At 43.4% G+C, this 22,664-nt stretch overlaps 1 protein-coding gene across 1 annotated transcript; it reads right to left on the reverse strand.

Moving 5' to 3' along the window:
* Window positions 1–19,175, reverse strand: chrnb3a (cholinergic receptor nicotinic beta 3 subunit a). Its single transcript, XM_067402761.1, has 6 exons — window positions 19,167–19,175; window positions 13,993–14,136; window positions 10,053–10,097; window positions 9,863–9,972; window positions 2,303–3,206; window positions 1–132 (listed from the first exon to the last, which is right to left on the reverse strand). The coding sequence occupies exons 2-6, from the start codon at window positions 14,113–14,115 to the stop codon at window positions 1–3; spliced, it is 1,314 nt and encodes a 437-aa protein (XP_067258862.1). The 5' UTR covers window positions 14,116–14,136; window positions 19,167–19,175.
* Window positions 19,176–22,664: the final 3,489 nt, after the last annotated feature.

Consider the following 22,664-nt stretch of genomic DNA (forward strand, 5'->3'; position numbering starts at 1 on the left):
TTAAGGTGTGCTGAGGTACATCCGTAGAGCCGGGGTAAATATGAGGATGGTCCCAAGCACAGAAACTGTGAGAAAGGCCCATAGGAAGATCCGGTCCAACACCTGAGCCACAAATTTCCAGTCCTGAACGACCTGGGATACAAACAGACCAAAATACACTAAATACACAGCAGGAAGCAAGTACATATTATCAATAACTAAATATCAAAGCATGTTTCACAGACTTTACAAAACCTCTAACTTTAAATTGTCTTCTTAAGGCAGACAATTAGCATTATGGTGTTCACACAGGACATAATCTTGCCTCAATTTGGCCTATTTTTAATTGCAAAACCATCTTTGACCACTTCTCTAATTGACAAATAAGACCTAAAACTATTAATTTAATTCAAGTTTAAAAATGTTTGTGTACGATAATACATTTATAAAACCAACACCACTGGACATTTCACAGGCGGCAGCAGCCAATGAATTTCCAGAATTTTAAGAGACACACCCTAAAACATGCCATGGCCAGAGAAATGTTTGAAAAGAGGTCATCAAAAAAAAAAAAAAAAAAAAAAAAAAAAATATTATATATATATATTGTATTTGACAGTACTGTATTTTGAGAGTACAGTCAAAAAATCTTGTTGTCAGTTTGTATGTTCTGCTACCTTGTACAGGTCTCTCTTGTAAAATAAATTTTGTATCTCAAAAATGTTATCTTGACTACAGGTGCTGGTCATATAATTAGAATATAATCAAAAAGTGGATTTATTTCACTAATTCCATTCAAAAAGTGAAACTTGTATATTATATTCATTCATTACACACAGACTGATATATTTCAAATGTTTATTTCTTTTAATTTTGATGATTATAACTGACAACTAAGGAAAATCCCAAATTCAGTATCTCAGAAAATTAGAATATTGTGAAAAGGTTCAATATTGAAGACACCTGGTGCCACACTCTAATCAGCTAATTAACTCAAAACACCTGCAAAGGCCTTTAAATGGTCTCTCAGTTTAGTTCTGTAGGCTACACAATCATGGGGAAGAAAAAGCACAAGCAATAGGGATAAACGCACCCTGGAGAGGATTGTGAAACAAAACCCATTCAAAAATGTGGGGGAGATTCACAAAGAGTGGACTGCAGCTGGAGTCAGTGCTTCAAGAACCACTACGCACAGACGTATGCAAGACATGGGTTTCAGCTGTCGCATGCCTTGTGTCAAGCCACTCTTGAACAACAGACAGCGTCAGAAGCGTCTCGCCTGGGGTAAAGACAAAAAGGACTGGACTGCTGCTGAGTGGTCCAAAGTTATGTTCTCTGATGAAAGTAAATTTTGCATTTCCTTTGGAAATCAGGGTCCCAGAGTCTGGAGGACGAGAGGAGATGCACACAATCCACGTTGCTTGAGGTCCAGTGTAAAGTTTCCACAGTCAGTGATGGTTTTGGGTGCCATGTCATCTGCTGGTGTTGGTCCACTGTGTTTTCTGAGGTCCAAGGTCAACGCAGCCGTATACCAGGAAGTTTTAGAGCACTTCATGCTTCCTGCTGCTGACCAACTTTATGGAGATGCAGATTTCATTTTCCAACAGGACTTGGCACCTGCACACAGTGCCAAAGCTACCAGTTCCTGGTTTAAGGACCATGGTATCCCTGTTCTTAATTGGCCAGCAAACTCGCCTGACCTTAACCCCATAGAAAATCTATGGGGTATTGTGAAGAGGAAGATGCAATATACCAGACCCAACAATGCAGAAGAGCTGAAGGCCACTATCAGAGCAACCTGGGCTCTCATAACACCTGAGCAGTGCCACAGACTGATCGACTCCATGCCACGCCGCATTGCTGCAGTAATTCAGGCAAAAGGAGGCCCAACTAAGTATTTAGTGCTGTACATGCTTATACTTTTTATGTTCATACTTTTCAGTTGGCCAAGATTTCTAAAAATCCTTTCTTTGTTATGGTTTTAAGTAATATTCAAATTTTCTGAGATACTGAATTTGGGATTTTAAAGAAATAAACATTTAAAATATATCAGTCTGTGTGTAATGAATGAATATAATATACAAGTTTCACTTTTTGAATGGAATTAGTGAAATAAATCAACGTTTTGATGATATTCTAATTATATGACCAGCACCTGTGTGTGTGTGTGTGTGTGTGTGTGTGTGTGTGTATATATATATACAGTATATAAAGCAATTCATTTACATTTTTGTTTTATAATTAATAATATGAAAATTGATTGCTTAATTTTTTATACTCATAGTCCTCCATAGAGTGTGTACTATATGAACAAATCATTCACCTCTCTGATGAAGTGTTCCTTCTTGATGTGTCTGGAAATGTAGTGCACTGAGTGAGTGGCTTTCTCCAACAGGGCAATCCAGGCCTGGTTCTCATCTTCCTTTAACCCCCCTCGTCCAACTCCGGCACTCTTCTGTTGCCCTTTTTTCATCCCTCGTTTTAGCTCTGGGCTCCGCAGCTCGATGTCTGGGTACTGATAGCGATCAGTGTGCCCCCTCATGCAGAGCAGTCTGGGTAATCTCTGGAGGAAAAGACTCTTAACCCACGGTGCCATGGGATGGTATGTGGCAGAAGAACGGTGATGGACATTGATGACAAAGACAGTTACGATGATTGAGAATGTGACGAAGATCATGATAAAAAGCAGATACTCTCCTATCAGAGGAATGACTTTAGAGGAAGATGGGATGATCTCTTCAATGACAAGAAGAAACACAGTGAGAGACACAAGAACGGAGGTGGAGAGGGAAAGCTTTTCTCCTTCATCCGAGGGAAGGTAGAAGACCAGCACGGTGAGAAATGACAGACCGAGACATGGGATGATGAGAAAGAGTGTGTAAAAGAGAGGGAGACGCTTCATTATGAAGGAATACGTGACATAGGGATAGGAGTAAATGCCATCACGCCGACTGCCTCTTTGCCCCGTGGCATTCAGTATTTCCCATTCGCCATTGTCAAAGAAATCTTTACGGTCTACGTATGCATCTAGCAGGGTCAGGTCCACCATAGTGCCATCGTATGTCCATGATCCAAACTTCATTGAGCAGTTCTGCCTGTCGAAGGGGAAAAAGGTGACATCCATGGTACAGGAGGATTTATAGCTGGCAGGAGGAGTCCACATGATGGTACCATTAAACCTTACAATGGCTTTGGTCATTAGAGACCCTTCAAACCGTCCATCAGCACTAAGAGAGACGGAGAGAGACAGACATGATATTAGCAACTATATTTCAAATTTCTTGTTGAAAATTTGAGTGGTGATCGCCCATGGAAATGTCAATGCCGCAATGTTCGGAGGCTCTGTGTGGTTGACAGGACATTGCAGTAACACTTTATAATATCTATATAGTAATAAAGTACTTCCAATAATTTGCAAACTATAGTTAATTAATAGTTTATATATCATAGCTTCTACATATATATATATATATATATATATATATATATATATATATATATATATATATATATATATATATATATATATATATGCTATATAAAAACTAGAAACTGAAATAAACAGAACATACACGTAACATTAGCCCCCCCTCCAGAAGGCACGACCTCGAGCCGTGACCACTGGTGTCAAAAGTATTCACATTCATTACTCAAGTAGAAGTATAGATACTAGGGTTTAAAAATACTTCTGTAGAAGTTGAAGTATCAACTCAAGCGTTTTACTCAAGTAAAAGTATAAAAGTACTGGTTTCAAAACTACTTAAAGTATAAAAGTAAAAGTAATGTAGGGGAAAAAATGCCATTAAGGACAAAAGCTTAGGCCGCGCCACAGGGGCCTATTGTGTACTCCACCTCCTCAAAAAAACATTTTTCTAAAGGCCATAATGACCATAATGTTATATTAAAATGTTAATGTTGAAAAATTTGGGATGCACTAGGCTACCCGTTTCAGCCGCATATATGTCCATTGAAAATGAACGCATTTTAGTACAATGCAAATACATTAAAGCACCATATATGTGTACTACTGACCATTAACATGGGTTTCATGGAGTGGAAGATATCATGACTAGTTGCCTATAAGTATTCTAATGGTGCAAAAAGTCAAAATTCAGAGGCATTAATAACCTTTATTGGAATGTAAATGTACATCCAAGCTTAACTGCAGAAATTTGTGAGGGCAACGGACAAGAAAAATGCGGGTAGTTTTGGTGTACCCAGGGCAGGCTTAGTAACAATCAGGGCTTGACATTAACACCTGCCAGCTGTTTTCAGCTGTTTCAGTTCACACCGCACCAACAAACACCAGCAAACTCTCTGTTGGCGTTTGTTGGATAGGTGTTGGCGTTGGTCGGAGTCTGTTTACCCGACTGAACATGTTTAAAGGTGCCATCGAATGTTTTTTTACAAGATGTAATATAAGTCTAAGGTGTCCCCTGAATGTGTCTGTGAAGTTTCAGCTCAAAATACTCAGATTTTTTTTAATTAATTTTTTTAACTACCTATTTTGGGGCATCATTAAATATGAGCCGATTTATGCTACTGCCCCTTTAATTCTCATGCTCTCTGCCCCCAAGCTTGCGCTTGCCTTAAACAGTACATAAACAAAGTTTACACCCTCAAATGGATCTTTACAAAGTGTTCGTCATGCATGCGGCATGTATGCGTCGGATTATGTGAGTATTGTATACTGTTATATTGTTTACATTCTGAATGAATTTGAGGCTGTGCTCCGTGGCTAACAGCTAATGCTACACTGTTGGAGAGATTTATAAAGAATGAAGTTGTGTTTATGAATTATACAGACTGCAAGTGTTTAAAAATTAAAATAACGACGGCTCTTGTCTCCGTGAATACAGTAAGAAACAATGGTAACTTTAACCACATTTAACAGTACATAAGCAACATGCTAACAAAACATTTAGAAATACAGTTTACAAATATCACTAAAAATATGATGTTATCATGAATCATGTCAGTTATTATTGTTCCATCTGCCATTTTTCACTGTTGTTCTTGCGCGCTTACCTAGTCTGATGGTTCGGTTGTGCTGCTCCAGACGTTAATGCCTGCCCTTGTCTAATGCCTTTCATAATGTTGGGAACATGGGCGGGCATATGCAAATATTGGGGCGTACACCCCGACTGTTACGTGACAGTGGGTGTTATGTTGAGCTTCGCCTGTTCTTCGGAGGTCTTTTAAACAAATGAGATTTATATAAGAAGGAGGAAACAATGGAGTTTGAGACTCACTGTATGTCATTTCCATGTACTGAACTCTTGTTATTTAACTATGCCAAGATAAATTCAATTTTTGAATCTAGGGCACCTTTAATCGGCGTTTGTTTGGTCGTCTGAGCATCCAACAAACTCTGACGTAATCTGACCTGTTCACGAACCGTTGCCATGACGACGAGGCAAGTCCCCTTTAAAGACAGCTGTTTGATCGCGCCTGCGCCTCACGCGCACACAACAAAGCACTGGAAACGTGACATCGCAGCTTGTTCGTTATGAAAAATAAAATACAGTTTAAAAAAAAAACATATAAAAGGTACAATAGTCTGTAGTGCAATCCGTGCCATTCAGCAAGAGCACTGCTCCACTTCACTGAAAGAGAGAGGTATACCATGAGAGCAATGCAGGTTTACCTTAAGTTTCGTTTTAAATTAATTCGTTTTGGCTTGTTTAGTTACATGGTTGTATATGACTATGTGTCACATAAATAAAAGGGTCGCGCTTAAAAAAAAAAAAAAAAAAAAAAATTTTAAAAACCGGTATACGATTTAAACGTCTCTCTATCGAACTAACATTACGTTACCTAGCTTAATTTGCAGAGGACGAAGAGAAAGCACCCGTTTGATAGCCTAAATGAGCCAGTAGTGTAGAAATAATAACTTATAAGAAATCATCTTTTTTGAGTAATGCCCCCAACACTGACTATTACTGCGTTCACGTCACCTCGTATTTACCGGAATCTTGACATGACAACACGTGACGTTATATTCGGAGCTGTTCACGTCCTTTTGGTCCTTGGACTAGGAATTATGCGTTTCCATGACACCACTATCAACACCTAAATGAATCTACAGCGGTCAGGTGGAACATGTGGGAGCTCTCAGAAAACTCCCAGCTTACAAGCTGTAATTACGATCTCTACGAGGACGTGAACGCTTTTTACAAGCTCGAATCTCGTAACTACAGGAATTACAAGGCCGCGTGAACGCACCTTTTAGTCCTCCTTGCTGGAGTGTGACGTGATTTGATGTGCAGGTGTGATGGATTACGTACAAACCAATAGGGTGTCAGAATGGTACGTTATATGTTTTATCTTCTCATCCAACCACAATCAAATTCACTCTATCCGGATGGCGCGATTTATCTGGATATTTTTTATTTTTTATTATTTTTTTTTAAAGCCGGAATGAAAACAAGCCGAAATGAAGAGTAACGAGGCTATTTTTAAAATGTAAGGAGTAGAAAGTACAGATAATTGCGTGAAAATGTAAGGAGTAGAAGTAAAAAGTAAGCTGAAAAATAATTACTCCAGTAAAGTATAGATACCCGAAATTTCTACTTAAGTAAGGTAACGAAGTATTTGTACTTCGTTACTTGACACCTCTGGCCGTGACAGACGAAAAAAAAAAAAAAAAAAAATAAGAGGGTGGAGGGTGTGGAGCTGGTGATAGATAGGAGCTTAAAGGTGCTCTAAGCGATGTCACGTGTTTTTAGATCAAAACATTTTTTGTCACATACAGCAAACATCTCCTCACAATCCGCTAGCTGCCTGTCCCCTGAACACACTGTAAAAAATATGCGGTCTCTGTAGTCGCCACAAGCTCCAAAAACGGCAACAAAAACTACCTGGTGCAGCCTGGACCACAAAATATAATAAACATGCTCCAGCCAATAACCGACAAGAATGATTTTAAATGCGCATTCATGTCTGTTTCAGGAAGCACGGAGGGGAGGGGGAGGAGGAGGAGGATGGAGGGTCTAGCTAGCCTCTGTTTTGTTTGACAACACTTCGAACGTCAACAGGAAGTTACTCCACCCAGGATCGCTTAGAGCACCTTTAAAGTATTTGTAAACATTTTAAGTAACACTTAATACTAATGCAATTAAAGTCAATAAAGGTTGGTTTAATGACAATTTCAGATTGTCCATGACCTAATCTAAAGTAAGAACTACAGTCAAACCAAAAATTATTCAGACATTTTTGAGATTTTTTATATATTTTTTACTAGTGGGTGCAGGACACTATAGTTCATTTATGGGAGCCCAATCACCTTCAGGTTATAAGAAAACTGGCCAATGAACATTGGCGAGTGGGATTTGCATGGAAAGCCTATATAAGCTTGCCGGCAACTCACTCATTCAGATTTTGCTTCGGAGCCAAGGGGTTGTCTCTACAGCAGTCTTTGTGGACAGACTATCTGCCTTTGTTTGAGAGAAGTCTTACTACAGTTGGAGATAAGGCGCACTCAGCTGTGTTTCCGCCCCACGTTTGCAGTTTGCACAGATAAGTGCAGCAATCTCACCCCTGGGCGCTTCAAAATAAAAGAGCAGTTTCCCTAAAAGAGCAAAGCACGGGTGACGTTACATCATTTTCAAGATGGCATTTCACCTGTGTGTTTCTGGATGTGGTGACATCCTGGCCCCATCTGAGCCATGATCACTACCTCACGTGTCTGGGCCATCAACACAGTGAGGCAGCATTCATTGATGGGTCATGTTCTCACTGTGGGAACATGATCATCGCGATGTTAAGATTGAGACTTCATTACCTTGAAAAAGATGGAATCTCCTTCACTATTCCCCGTTATGGTCTCTCTGCACCGCAGAGAACCACTTTGGTTAATACGCAGGGTGATCTGAGAGTTATAGTGGGAGCTCTCCCGCCAGGCCAGTCCCAAAGGTCCTTCCACTCCTCACATACATCGCGGGCTGTGGAGCTTCCTGTTGGGGACCCAGCATCTCATTTGGAGCCCCTGCGGAGGACCAGATGTTGATTGCTGCATCAGAGGGTGGGCATGAGTCCTCCGGGGATGAAGACTCAGCAGTACTACCCCCCTTCTGGAAGAGTAGTGCAGATTGAGTCAGACCCAGAGTTGACAGCCATGCTTTCCCGGGCCGCTGCAAGCATCAGGCTTGAGTGGAACCCTCCACCCTGCTCTGAATGCTCGAGGTTGGCGCAGGCCATGCTGCACAGCATCGTCCAGCCCCAATACCTTTCTTCCCTGAGGTGCATGAGGAGGTCACAAAGTCGTGGAAGACACCTTTTACAGCCTGGAGCCACTCTAAGCGGTCGGCAAAGCAACATCCCTAAGACGGGCGACCCCGGAGATGGAGGGAGCTGCTCTTATCCATGTGGTGGTTAACGCACCACTCTTTCCCCCAGAGGAGGCACCGAGACTCCTTTGTTGAAAGAGTTTGTTTTTGTTTTGCCGCTGGCTCAACAGCCAGTGGTACCCACAATTTTAATAAAAGAGCAGATTTCTCAATCTCTGGGTTACATGAGTCGTGGTTTGACAGTGGTTTGATGCAACATTCTCAACCCCCTCTTCCCCCGCCACAGCAAAGGAGTTTGTGGTTCGAGGACGCTGGGCCTCCAGCCAAACCTTTGATGCTTCGGTGGAACCAGGTAAGAGTCTCATCACTCTCACTGCCTCTACTTCGGGACACTACACCTCCCGAGTTGGGATACAGCGCTCCACCTCGCTGCCCCTCATTGCCTATGTCTGTACTTCTGCTGATGTCACTTTCACGGTGTCTGTGGCCTGGCTAGCGCTTCCCATCCTGTCTCGTCGATCAGACTCGGTTATGCAATTCAGTTTGTCCGGCATCGCCCCAGGTTCAGCGGCCACACTTTCAGACCGTGATCGGGCACTATATGCAATGGGCACACAGCCTCGGGCTCCTTGACAGGACCTAGACTACAGTGGAATATCAACTGCCTTGAATTGTTAGCAGCACTGCTGGCCCTGCACCAGTTTCGACCAAGCTCATATTGGTCCGGACAGACAACACTGCGACGGTGGCATATTGTACATCAACCAGTCTCCTACAATAGGTTTACATACATCCAAGGTCAAAAAAACACCACTTACATTTTCTCATATGCATTACAGCATCACTTTTTTCTCGTGGTGTCTGAAACGGTTCAATAACGGATTTTCTCTCTTCTCTCCGAGAGCCTACATTGATTTGATGGGCCAGTTGGTTGTGAATGGTCAACCGCTTACAGTGTGTGTCAGAAATGAAATGGCTATTACCATACCTGTATTTCAGCTCCAGAGGCTTGCTCAGCACTTGTATACATACACAGTGAAATAAACAGTAACGATGATGTCAATTCGAGCCCAAGTCCACGTCACGTCCATGTCTTCTTGACATGTCGACAACATGAAACAAATCCTTCCAGCCTCAGCTACAACTACAGTTTTTGAGGGCAAGTCAAATTAGATGTTGTTCATAGGCAGCCAATAAAGACCATATGCTGGCATTATGCAAATTTGTTACAAATCTACGAAGGTTTGAGCAGGAAGTAAGACTGGAATCACTGACAACTTGTTTCAGGCAGCTCAGAATCAGTTCTTTCTTACAGGATACAATCACTCCATTCATTGTGCACTTTGATATTCAAAACTTTGTAGACCTTACATTCACTAACAGCTATATAACACACTACATGAAAGGTATTATCAGAAAAAAGCATAACAGGGTGCTTTAAATACACCTAGTGTGTGTCATCTAGAACAAGCACAAAGAAACTGGCAAATTGTAGTCCGATTAACATTGAATGAAAAGAAGATACAATTGCATTATGTAATATATAATAACCTGTATGACATTATACACAGATAAGAGATCATGAAAAGACTTACTTCTCATAAAGGACAATGTCTGGTAGCCAGATAGTTTCTGAGGGCACTCTGATGGATGTGATTCCACCATAATCTTCTGGATTCCAACGAAGCTTATAGTCTGTCCACTCCTATAAGAAATAGACCAATAAAGTATAAATCAAGAAGGTATTCTGGGACATACTATTAAAGCCAAATTTCCTTGGGTTACCTGCCACAACCAGACATTTGTAGTCATTAGTTGATTCTTTTCATCCTGAAGAGAGAAATGAAGAAAATGCAGAATGAAAGGAGATAAATAGCCATAGTTGCTAAAATAATTTTACACCATACATGAGCTTGAAGTACATAACATGTTTTAAATGAACCCAAATGCACTATTTCTCTCAAAGCCTCTAAAAAAATCTCACTATTGACCTACTTGTGTCATAAAAGTGGTTAACTCAACTGTGCTATTTATATATGCAGCACAAAAGATAGTATCTTATGTCTTTTGTTTCATTAAATTGAAATTCAAACCCTGAATAGGAACCAATATACTGAGGCACATCTGTTAAATAAGAATGGTGTGAAAATCAATTGTTCCCACAGTGTTCAGTGTTTCACCAGCCAGAAAATTTACACTGTAAAAGTCGTGACAACAAGGTGAGCGCTGAACACCAAGTAGTGTTGATTACAGGATATGACCATCAGGTGGCTCTGCAGGACTAATATATATGGGATATGTCTGAATCCTAAAACAAATGCCTTGCCGCCTCACTGCCCAGTCTAAATAGGCTTCAAAAAGGCTTCCAACAAAGTGAACTTTAGACATAGTCAAGCAAATATTTAATGACTAAAATACTTATTTATAGCCAAAAATGTTAGTTAGTAAAAATGTACATTTATAAATTATTTTTATAATTAAATTCTCCATCAGATGGCATTTTATTTTTTCCACAAACCACTGAAAAGCATGAACAGGATTGTGGGATATCAAAGGCAGTCTTCAAAAATCAATCAGATTTTTAGATCAGATTCTTAGTTAGCAGGATGTTATGTTGATGTAAACATTATATTTGGACAGCTTCTGACCTCCTGCTTGCATACTCAATAAGAATGAAAGGGATAGTTCACCCAAAAATCAATTTCTGTCCATTTTTACAGAATGATCAACTTCACTTGTTAAATCCACAATAAAGTTGTAACTGCCAGTGTAAAACTCTGGATCTTTGTTAAGCCAAGTTTTTTTTTCATTGAAATTATTGTAAATAAGTAAAATGTGATTGTATTAACAACTTGTCTTTACAATAACAAAACAACTTCAGAAAAACTGAGCACCAAGAACGCTGTTTGCTTTACTCTAATTCCATTGAAGTATGCAAAGGAAATTAACATTTCATAGGTAAACGATTAAACATCTCCACATCTTGTAGATTTATTAACCTCCCACTATCAAATAGCCAGTAGTTACGGGGGAAGTGTCAAATGCAAATATGTTCATACAGTAAGACATAATAACTCACACACTTCCTGTACAATGCATTATTGCATGATTTATGGATTTATGGACTGTTGCACTGACTCAGACTGATTTTTTTTAACGTGGGCAACTGGCACTAGTTAAAAGGGATAGTTCAAATAAAAGTGAAAATTCTGTGATTATTTACTCTCATTGTTCCAAACCTGTGTTCTGTTCAAATAATTATCTGAAGAATCCTTTTGCAGCTCTTACCATGCAGTGACAGTTCATAGTGACCAGAGGGCTTCCTCTCATAACACCTTACACCTCTCTCAACTGGCTTTACTCTCCGCTTATTCACCATGGTAAAATGAATGAATAATGAATGCCTGAGTACATCTACATAAAACAAATGATTGCCAATACATCTGAAAGAAAAGAATAGTATGTTTTCTAGGGCTAATCAACATAATTATGTAATAATTATAAAATTTCTAACAGAATTATTCACAACCATCCATTTTACAGTCGGGTGTTTGCATAAGGTCTAGACGCAAATGTTAAAATATTTCAAAGCACCTAAACCTAAAATCCGATCCAAAAATTCTGCATAACCACATGGTTCACACATTTTACACAAGACATGACAGAGGCAACACTGATTTTGCCATAGAAAAGACAGAGGCTAGCTGTGACAAAGGGAAGATGTTTCAAGACAAATATCTTTTTAAGGTTAGAAATTTTAAGGTTACGAGTCAAAAGTCCAGTTACACAAATGGTTGTTTTCTATAACAGTAAGTTGGTTTCAAACACCTAATTTTCCAAATTACTTCTGCATTGTGTTTTTATTTAAAATACTAACAGATCTCTGTATCAGTCTTTCTTTAAAATTATTAAGTCTTTTTATGTACTACAATAGTATGTTAATCATTAATGTAATATCCAAATATTATAAATACTATTAAATAGTTTATATTAAAGGGAAAGTTTCCCCCAAAATTTAAACTCTATCATTATTTTCTTGGCCTTGTGTCGTTCTAAACCTGTAGGACTTTTTTTTGTTCTTCCAAAGGTTTGGAACAATATTTGGAACAATTAAAAAAAAGTTATTATTTTTTTTTTTCATACAATGGAAGGCAATGGAAGCCAACAATGGAAGCCAACCTCTTTGAAGGTGAGTAAATGACAACAGAATTTTCATTTTTGGGTGAACTATCCTTTTAATACTAAATACATATTACATAATTGGTATTACAGTATTTAACAATTGTTAAAACACTAAACCCCATTCTCTGAACCCAATGCTCAGTGGCCTAAACCCATTTGTCGAATCAGTCACTTTGTAGGCAAAAACCTTAAAGAAGTTCAGGTAGTTAAGACACTGTTTGCAAATCTCATCCACTCTTTTGGCAAAACTCTAAACACATTCTTACTCACTAAAACACGTTTTGCACTGTGTTGCACTGTGTTACAATATACTTTTTTTTCTGTAACCTCATGTTCTGGATGTTGTGTTTTCCATTTTTTAATGTAGTGTCTAATGAATGATCTGTATGTGTTTATATTTTGCTTAATGTGAGTATGATCTGAAAGCTTTGTTTGATTTTGCCACAAGAGTCAGAAGTTTTGTGAAATTAGTTTGAAGATTGGATTTGTGTTTAATGTTTTGAGAAAATGAGTGATGGTTTCAAGAAATGTGTTTTAGCAATTGTGAAATACTGTAATAGTTTCATTTTAAACTCTAATTATGTTCGACCATAGCCCAAACTGCGTCTTCTGGTTTCTTTTTTAAAAAGGGTTCTATAGAACTGTTGACACAAATGATCATCTGGAAATATTGTGTTGTGGTATGGCATAATAAAACTAAGTCTAGTAATATTACACACACACACACAAGAATTTTTAATCAGGTTCTTGAACGCTCAGCATCAGCAAGATCAATACAGTGGGTCACCAGAGAAGAGGGGAACAGAGAGAGAATAAATTAGATAGAGTATAGAAAAAGTATGATACAGCTGGTTGTCATGATGATGTGTTGAGTAAATAAAGTCTATAAACTATGATCTGAGTTGCCATTCTCATATCCTTCCTAAACTAATCAGTTCTGTTCTATAATGAAAGTGAGAATTGGCTGTTCCAATTAAAGTTGCGACCGACTTCAGCATTGTAACATATTTCAGAGTGAAAGAGAATGAGGAAAATAGATGAATGCCATTCCAAAAGGGCAGCAAACTTTCAGATTACAAGATGACAAAAAAAATAAATAAAACATTCTGTGGTTTAACTTGCACAGATTGATTGTTCACCACAAGACTAGTAATGTGTGGGTCGATTTTTAGTAAATAGAGTCTATTTTGCTTTTATTTGGACTTGCCTGAGTTTGACTATGTGCATGTGCCTCTGGGTAAACAACAATAGACAAAAACAATCTGTTCAACCTTGGTTTTATGTTTCATCTGGAACATCCTAGTTCTCTTTTTTGAACTTCGGATGTTCTCGGACAGCAAAGCAGCTTACAGCATTGTACTGTTTTTATGTCATTAGCCTAAGGACTTTTTTTCACCCTTTGTGCATGTTTACACATTGTGTTCAGTAAAGAGTAAAAACATAAAAATACATCATTGTTTGTGTGTGTGCTATTTGCTTAGTAATTCTGTGACTTAGTTGAAGATCAGATATTACAATGGATATGTGTGTGTGTGTGTCTCACCACATCCACCAGCTGGGAAATCTTCAAACCGAAGCGAACGGTAATCGTGTCGTTGGCATGAAGGACAGGTCTCACCCACTTCTGATAACCCCGAAAAAGATTCCTCAACAAGGTGTCCTCCATCTCAGCCAATGAGACAAACTCCTCAGGAGCTAGAACGAGAGGTTGGAACAATTTAGAAAAAACAAAATGACATAACAGCCTCAGGTGGCATGTGGTGATATGATATAGTATAATCTAAAGCTGCCATTCTAATTATCAGTGTTGTATAGGCCTATGCAGTACATAAACATATCTGTATGGTTAAGTAGGAAGTAGGTCCACATTTGATTTGCAATCTAGAGAAATCACACATTAAATTCAGACACACTCTCCCATGAGTGTTCCATGAGCACAGAGTCATGAAGTGACAGCTGGCCCAGGCTCCTCAGAGTTTCTTCTGCTGACGCAATCATTGCCATGACATGATGACCTCAGACAAGAGCACTACAGAGGGTGTCAGGAGAACAAGACAAGCTCTTAACTACACACACATACACACTAGAGTTTGGGATTTTTATACTGATGGGTCTCAAAAACGAGTACTCAAAGGATGGGGCATGATGCCCGTCCAGATTTTCAAATAGTTGTATCTCGACCAAATGTCCTATCCTAACAAACCCTACATGAATGGAAAGCTAATATATATTCACCTTTCAATTTCAAAAAATGTACCCACGGTTTTGTAGTCCAGTGTCACATATAACAAACAAACAAAAAATAAATGAATTAAAAAATAAATTAACAAATAACAATATATAATATATAACAAAATAATATATTATGAAAGCAAAAAGCACTAAACAAGACCAATAACCTTGATTTATTAACCCATTAAACACAGTATACCCAATTTCCCCATGATATATGTACTTACAAGTAATTTGCCCACAGGCAACTATAGTTGCCGCTTGGACTTTTGACGAAGTATACAAAAAACGTCTAGGTTACTATTGTAACCCCCGTTCCCTGAAGGAGGGAACGGAGACATTACGTTGAGATGTTACGTCGATACTCGCATGGGAGCCCAATCACCTCCAAGGATACAAAACAAGCCAATGGGAATTGGCCAGTGAGATTTACATGCCGGACCACACCCCCGGCATCCAGGTATAAATAGAGCCTGCATACTCACCTTCATTCATATTTTTGCTGAGGAGCCGAGATAGGTATCTGGCTGCTCAGCGGTGACTCAGAGCAGGGGGACGTAACGTCTCCGTTCCCTTCTTCAGGGAACAGGGGTTACAATAGTAACCTGGACGTTCCCATTCAGTCAGTCACGTTCGACGTTAGACAAGAGTAAGACAAAGAATGTCTTCCATACCAGTGGGATGGAGAGGACAGGGCGATGCAATGGAGAAAGTCGAAGCTGCTGTTCCTTACCCCCGGGGAAGAGTGCTTCGGGACTCAATTCCCACGTTTTTCAGCCATGACCAAAATGCAAGGAAAGCGTTCCCCGAGGAGGGGAAAGCTACGGAGACCACACCCTACCTGAAGGGAGGTAATGTGCAGAAAACACATATGGACTGGCTTGAGGACAGTAACGCATATGGAAGATCTCTGATGTAGGTACTACCTTCTGGGATGAACATACTAGCAATCAGAGACAGGGCAGAGCGAAGCCGTCCAGGGAAAGACACCGGTTTACCATCAGGGAAACTGTACCGTGGACAAACACATATGGGATTACCCACAGGGAATCACAGCATATGGGCATCTAGCCCAGTACAAGAGCAGACCAATCGGGCATACACACGAGCAATGGACCTAGCGCCGCAGGATGCAGGAGGATCTCCACAGGGTTCACCGTTACAGGGAACTGAACTGAAGGGCGGGAAAAGTGCTTGCATTCCCTCTCCCAAAAAAAATGCTTGCAGGTCCCCAACCCTCTTGAAGGAGGCGAGCACGGTCAGGAGCACTGTCTTCAGAGACAGATGTTTCAGCTTGGCTGACTCAAGGGGCTCGAAAGGAGCTCTCTGCAGACCCGTGAGGGCAACAGAGAGGTCCCAAGAGGGAATGAGGCGAGGCCTAGGGGGATTTAACCTCCTGGTGTTTCTGAGGAACCTGATGATCAGGTCGTGCTTTCCTAGTGACTTGCCATCGACCACACCATGATGTGCTGCGATGGCAGCCACATAGACCTTCAGGGTGGAGGGGGAAAGCCTCAGCTCCAAACCCTCTTGAAGGAAGGAAAGCACGGCACTGATCGGGCATTTTCGGGGGTCTTCCCGGTGGGAAGAACACCACTCAGCGAACAGACTCCACTTCCTGGCATAAGTGCACCTTGTAGAGGGGGCTCTAGCCGTAGTGATGTTGTCAACTACCGCGGATGAGTAGTGGCATAAGTCTAATCAGGATAGACTCGATACGAGCGGGAGACAAACGTGCGTGCATTGTAACTGAATACCAAACTACCCTGAGAAACATAGTTCCCATTCAGTCGGTCACGTTCGACGTACGAATAGGAATCTCTCTAGAGAGGCCAATCTACTTCGAGTGTAACTAAAACGAGCCAATGCACATTGGCATGAAATCATATGCATCAGCTGCTCGCCTCGCAGCGCGGGTATATAATGAGCAGCAGGTGCGTTGCATCTTTAGCTTTTCGCTTCGGAGCCGAACGGTGTTTGTTCCAGTTCTCTGCAAGCGAGTAGATTTGCGTCTTTTTAAAGATGACATCCTACTTGTGTTTCTGGATGCGGTCGTTCCTGTCCTCACTGACGGCCACGATCACCGTTTCACATGTCTGGGCGCGTGCTGAAATGATGTTTTATTAAACAAGGTTCGGGAGGAACAGGTGCAGATAATTAACTTAACTAGCTCAGGTGGAGAGCATTCAGTTAATCAATGCAATCAAGACAAGAGGTATAAATACAGCAGACTTACCTCCGTTCGTCTGACAGTTCATCAGCATCCCTCCTCCACCCCTTCTCCTCACTTCAGTTCTATCTACTTCTCTCTCAACGAAGGGGGGGGAGTACTCTGGGTTCGGGCCAAAATTTCCGAGCTCGGAGCCCTCCCCCCCGGACAGCACGCCAAATATGCATAACCCTTACCGTACTTAATTATATGTAAATGTGAACTCGTGAAATGATGTTTGTGGGTGTTCATGTTTTCATATGAGAACATGATCACGTCGACAAGCCGGTAGTGACTCCTCTTTCTCCGGGAAGCTTGAGTTCCCTCTGTTGTTGGCCAGCTGCCGCTTGTTTGTAAAAGCACAGCCGCAGGTCTGCCCGACACTCTGGGAGACCGTGGAGATCAACGAGAGCAAACCTCTCGCTCCTCTGCGTGTCGTGTGCCGTCGAGCTGCCGGGCTGCAGCGCGGGTTGTCATGGCACAGGGAACCTAGCATTTCATTCAGAGCTCCAGCTGAGGGACAGACGTCGATTGCAACATCGGAGAGAGTGCTGTTATGCTCTGGAAATGAGGGTGACGCTGCCCACTGTAATGGTGTGTGCTAATGCTGACTCAAATTTGGAGTTTACAGCCATGCTTTCCTGGGTCTTCCAGATGTGCATGGAAAACTTGGCAGTATGGGGGTATATTGGTGCCATAAATATGGAATGCCAAAGGTGCCAAAATCTGCATAAGTTTTTCCTCTCTCACTACCCTCTTGGATGGGGTGGCTGTACACAGACCACACCCACCCTGCATGTGAGGCCAAGGCACTCTTTTTGCATGAGGGTAGTTCTGTGCAGGGTAGTTCTGAGCAGGCCCTCAGCCAGACGATGTCCACCTCAGTGGTCCAGAAATGCCCCCTGGCTTACCTTGTGAGGTGTGAGAGGTTGTCAAGCTAAATGCTTTCTCAATAATCCCATCTTACGAGGTGGCCTTTTCGGTGACACTGTCGAGGACTGAGCCCAGCGGTTCTCCTCAGTTAGTAGCGGATCGGGGAGCTTCCCATGACAAACCATTGAGTTCCTCTTGGGCCGCCCCTCAGTCTGCTCGTCGCCAAGGGTGTCGTCCCCTGCAACAAACTCCGGCCCAGCAGGCTCTGCTGTGTCCATTGCGGGGAGATGACGCCTCCCGTCTCTGCAGCTGTTTAAGTGGTTGGTGAGAATCACCCCTGAGACGGGCGACCCAGAGATGGGTGGGGCTGCTCTTTCACCCCTGGAGGAGGGCCTGGTGGTAAATCCTTTTATTAGGTTTGTTTCTGTTCTGCCACTGACCCAAGAGGCAGCGGTACCCAAATTTAAAAGAGCAGTTCCTCCATTTCCAGGTCTGAAGAGGGTTTGGAGAGCAGTGGGAGGAGAAAAACCTCACCACTCTCATCCCCCTCTTCTGTCGCCAGCGGACAGCAGCGAGCAGATGGCAGCCAAAGCCTCGACTGCTCCCTCTGTCCATCCATGGAGCCAGGTAAGTGTTGCCTAGCACACTGTGACGCCGCTTCGGGCCGCCTCACAAAGAGAGCCCCCCGAGCCGCATCCCTGTGTTCCACCTCGCTGCCCTGCTGCGGGTACACCGGTGGTCCCTTTGAGCCAATTTGAGCCCCTCCAGCCGATTTCATTGTACCCAAGAAAAGCGGCGGGTTACGACCGATCTTGGACCTGCGAGTTTTGAATCGGAGCCTCCACAAGCTACCGTTCAAAATGCTCACGCAGAAACGCATTTTCGAGTGCATCCGTCTCCGAGATTGGTTTGCAGCGATCGACCTGAAGGACGCATACTTCCATGTTTCGATTCTTCTGCAACACAGGCCATTCCTGAGATTCGTGTTCGAAGGTCGAGCATATCAGTACAGTACTTCGGGCTGGCCCTGTCTCCCCGCGTCTTCACGAAAGTCGTGGAGGGAGCCCTTGTTCCTATGAGAGAACAGGGTGTTTGCATTCTCAACTATCTAGACGACTGGCTCATTCTAGCACAGTCTCGGGATCAGTTGTGCGAACACAGGGACTTGGTGCTCAGTCACCTCAGCCAGTTGGGGCTTCGGGTCAACTGGGAAAAGAGCAAACTCGCCCTAGTGCAGAGGATCTCTTTTCTCGGTATGGAGTTGGATTCGGTCGAACAGATGGCACGCCTCACAGAGGAACGTGCTCGGTCGGTGTTGAACTGCCTGAATACGTTCAGCGGCAGGACAGCGGTCCCACTGAAGTTCTTTTAGAGGCTCCTGGGGCATATGGCGGCTCTAACACCGCTCGGTCTGCTTCATATGACACCGCTTCAGCACTGGCTTCACGGCCGAGTTGCGAGATGGGCGTGGCAGCGTGGCACGTTCCGGGTGCCAGTCACTCAGGAGTGCCGCCAAACCCTCAGTCCGTGGTCGGACCCTTTGTTTCTCCAGGCAGGTGTGCCCCTAGAACAAGTGTCCCGGCATGCTGTGGTTTTCACAGATGCTTCTGCCACCGGCTGGGGTGCCACGTACAACGGGCATGCAGTCTCAGGGGTTTGGACGGGACCCCATCTGCATTGGCACATCAATTGCCTCGAGTTGCTGGCAGTACGCCTTGCTCTGAGCCACCTCAAAGGCCTGCTTCGGGGCAAGCATGTACTGGTCCGTACGGACAACACTGCGACCGTTGCGTACATCAACCGTCAAGGTGGTCTACGCTCCCGTCGCATGTAGCAACTCGCCCGCCATCTCCTCCTGTGGAGTCGGAAGCATCTGAGGTTGCTTCGCGCCATTCATGTTCCCGGTGTGCTCAACCGTGTGGCCGACGAGCTATCATGAGCTGCGTTGCCAGGAGAGTGGCGACTCAACCCCCAGGTGGTTCAGCTGATCTGGAGAGAATTCGGAGAGGCTCAGGTAGACCTGTTTGCCTCACCAGAAACCTCCCACTTCCAGTTGTTTTACTCTCTGACCGAGGGGACACTCGGGACAGATGCACTGGCTCACAGCTGGCCCCGGGGCCTGCGCAAATATGCGTTTCCCCCAGTGAGCCTACTTGCACAGACCCTGTGCAAAGTCAGGGAGGACGAGGAGCAGGTCTTGTTAGTTGCGCCTTACTGGCCCAACCGGACCTGGTTCCCAGAACTCTCACTCCTCGCGACAGCCCCTCCCTGGCCCATCCCTCTGAGGAAAGACCTTCTTTCTCAGAGACGGGACACTCTTTGGCACCCGCGTCCAGACCTCTGGAAACTCCATGTCTGGTCCCTTGGACGGGACGCGGAGGTTCTAGGTGACTTACCTCCTGAGGTACTTAACACCATCACTTCGGCATGTGCACTGTCTACGAGACGTGCTTACGCCTCGAAGTGGAACCTGTTTGTCGAGTGGTGCTCTTCTCGCCGGGAAGACCCCCGAAGATGCTCGATCAGAGTCGTGCTTTCCTTCTTGCAGCAAGGGTTGGAGCGTAGGCTGTCCCCCTCCACCCTCAAAGTCCATACTGCTGCTATATCCGCTTACCACGACCACATAGATGGCAAATCTGTTGGTCAGCACGACCTGGTCATCAGGTTCCTTAGGGGGGCGAGACGGTTAAATCCTCCTCGTCCCCCCTCCATACCCTCTTGGGACCTCACTCTGGTGCTGAGAGCACTTCAGATTGCTCCCTTTGAGCCTTTGCTGTCAGCAGACTTAAAGATTCTGTGTATGAAGACTTTGCTGCTGGTGGCATTGGCCTCCGTCAAGAGGGTAGGGGACCTTCAGTCATTTTCGGTCGACGAATCGTGCCTGGAGTTCGGGCCGGGTGATAGCCACGTGGTACTAAGACCCCGGCCTGGCTATGTGCCCAAGGTTCCTACCACTCCCTTCAGGGACCAGGTGGTGAGCCTGCAAGCGCTGCCCTCGGAGGAGGCAGACCCAGCCCTGGCTTTACTCTGTCCAGTTCGCACTTTGCGACTGTACATAGACAGAACCCAAAGCCTCAGGACCTCAGACCAGCTCTTTGTCTGTTATGGAGGCCAGCAGAAGGGAAAGGCTGTCTCCAATCAGAGGATGGCCCACTGGATAGTGGATGCCATCACCCTGGCTTACCAAGCTCAGGGTGTGCCCTGCCCGCTCAGGTTGCATGCTCACTCCATGAGAGGTGTCGCATCCTCCTGGGCGCTGGCTCGTGGCGCCTCGCTGACAGACATTTGTAGAGCTGCGGGCTGAGCGACACTTAACACGTTCGCTAGATACTATAGCCTTCGTGTCGTGCCGGTCTCCTGCCGTGTTCTCGCCAAGGGTCAGAGGCACGGAGAGGCCCCGGCTTAGTGTCGGCTTGCTGCGCTACATGCACTTATTTTCTCCAGAGAGTCCCTACAAGGCAGACCCTGTCGAGTCCTCCGATATCCCTTCGGCAGCCGACGTGGCGGAGCGTCTGGCGCCAGGCCTATACTCCGTTGTATCCTTGAGAACCGGGTTTAAGCTGGGTTCCATATGTGTGACCCTACGGGGATCCCATATGGTTGGTTCCACGGTTGCTCCTAAACGAAGCCCGTGTCTTTCCCTCTGGGAGAACCTACCCTTCATCGGGTTGGAGTCACCCCAGCTCTTCCATGTGTAGCACAGCCCTACAGGGTTAGTCCATATGTACTTCTCCACATAACTCCTTCGGGGAAGGATGTGGCTTCCACAGCAAAAAAGGGTACGCTTTCCCAGCGTTATCCAATAGTCTCACTGAATGGGTTTTGGGGAACAGCATTGATAGACTCTCTCTGTGTTAGCCCTGTCCCACCATCCTCAGGCAAGGGGGTTCAGGTGGCTTACAACAGAGCGCTGGAAGGGGGCAGCTCCTGTGGCGCTTTGGTAGGGATTCCTATTCGTCGGTCTGTCCGACGTACGTCGAACGTGACCGACTGAATGGGAACGTCTCGGTTACAAAGGTAACGAGGTAGCGATTTGCGTTTGTTGAAAACGGATGTGCCCCAAAGGGCACAAGGCAGTGGAGAAACAATCGGTCGATTTCCTGAGGGCTGCTGCTAATGCTGGGACCACCCATGATATTGGCATACACATCAGTTGATGATTACCCAATGCTTGATTGAATAACTTTAATATATTTAAGAATCAGTGTATAGTTAATTCATAAAGTGAATACTATGCAGTTTTTTTTTTTTTTTTTTTACATTAGATTATTTAATTTCTTACTTGAATGCAACTATTAGTCCTACTGTAGACTTCCTGAAAAATGAAGCACTGTTTATTTCATTGGTAGGGTACAATGGGGCTAAAGACGCCACGGGGCAAAAGGCGCCTTTGATTTTATTTTCCTCTAAACCACTAGATGGCACAAAAACATGCCGCAGCTCTTTCCTAAATATCTGCTTTCCAAAATGCACGTGCAAATTTGTCTGATCCTTGACGCGATTGCGGGCAGCAATGCAAAGTTGATTCTGAGGTAGTTTGATGTAATATTTGATGTTTTTTAAAATGTTGTTGATTTAAGTAGCAAATGAGAATCGATTAAATTAATGTTTGTATTTTCAGACAAAGGTCTTCTTAATGATTTTCAGTTTTGTTCAAGGTAATTCAAGCAACAGTTTTTCTATAATGGAAGAAGATGTAAAAGTATTGTATTTGGGGTAAAAAGCGTCCCTGCTGTTGGGGCAAAAGGCACAATAATTAACATGATAATGAGTAGCTGACTGACTTTTCCATTTGTTGATATGACATGGTTAGATTCAGGTGGCAAATGTCATATCAAATTGGGTATCCATTTTAGATAATACCCATATTTAATGAAACAATCATATTTAAAAAAAAAAAA

Source organism: Chanodichthys erythropterus, chromosome 12 (assembly GCF_024489055.1).
Source record: "Chanodichthys erythropterus isolate Z2021 chromosome 12, ASM2448905v1, whole genome shotgun sequence".
Lineage (NCBI taxonomy): Eukaryota > Metazoa > Chordata > Actinopteri > Cypriniformes > Xenocyprididae > Chanodichthys > Chanodichthys erythropterus.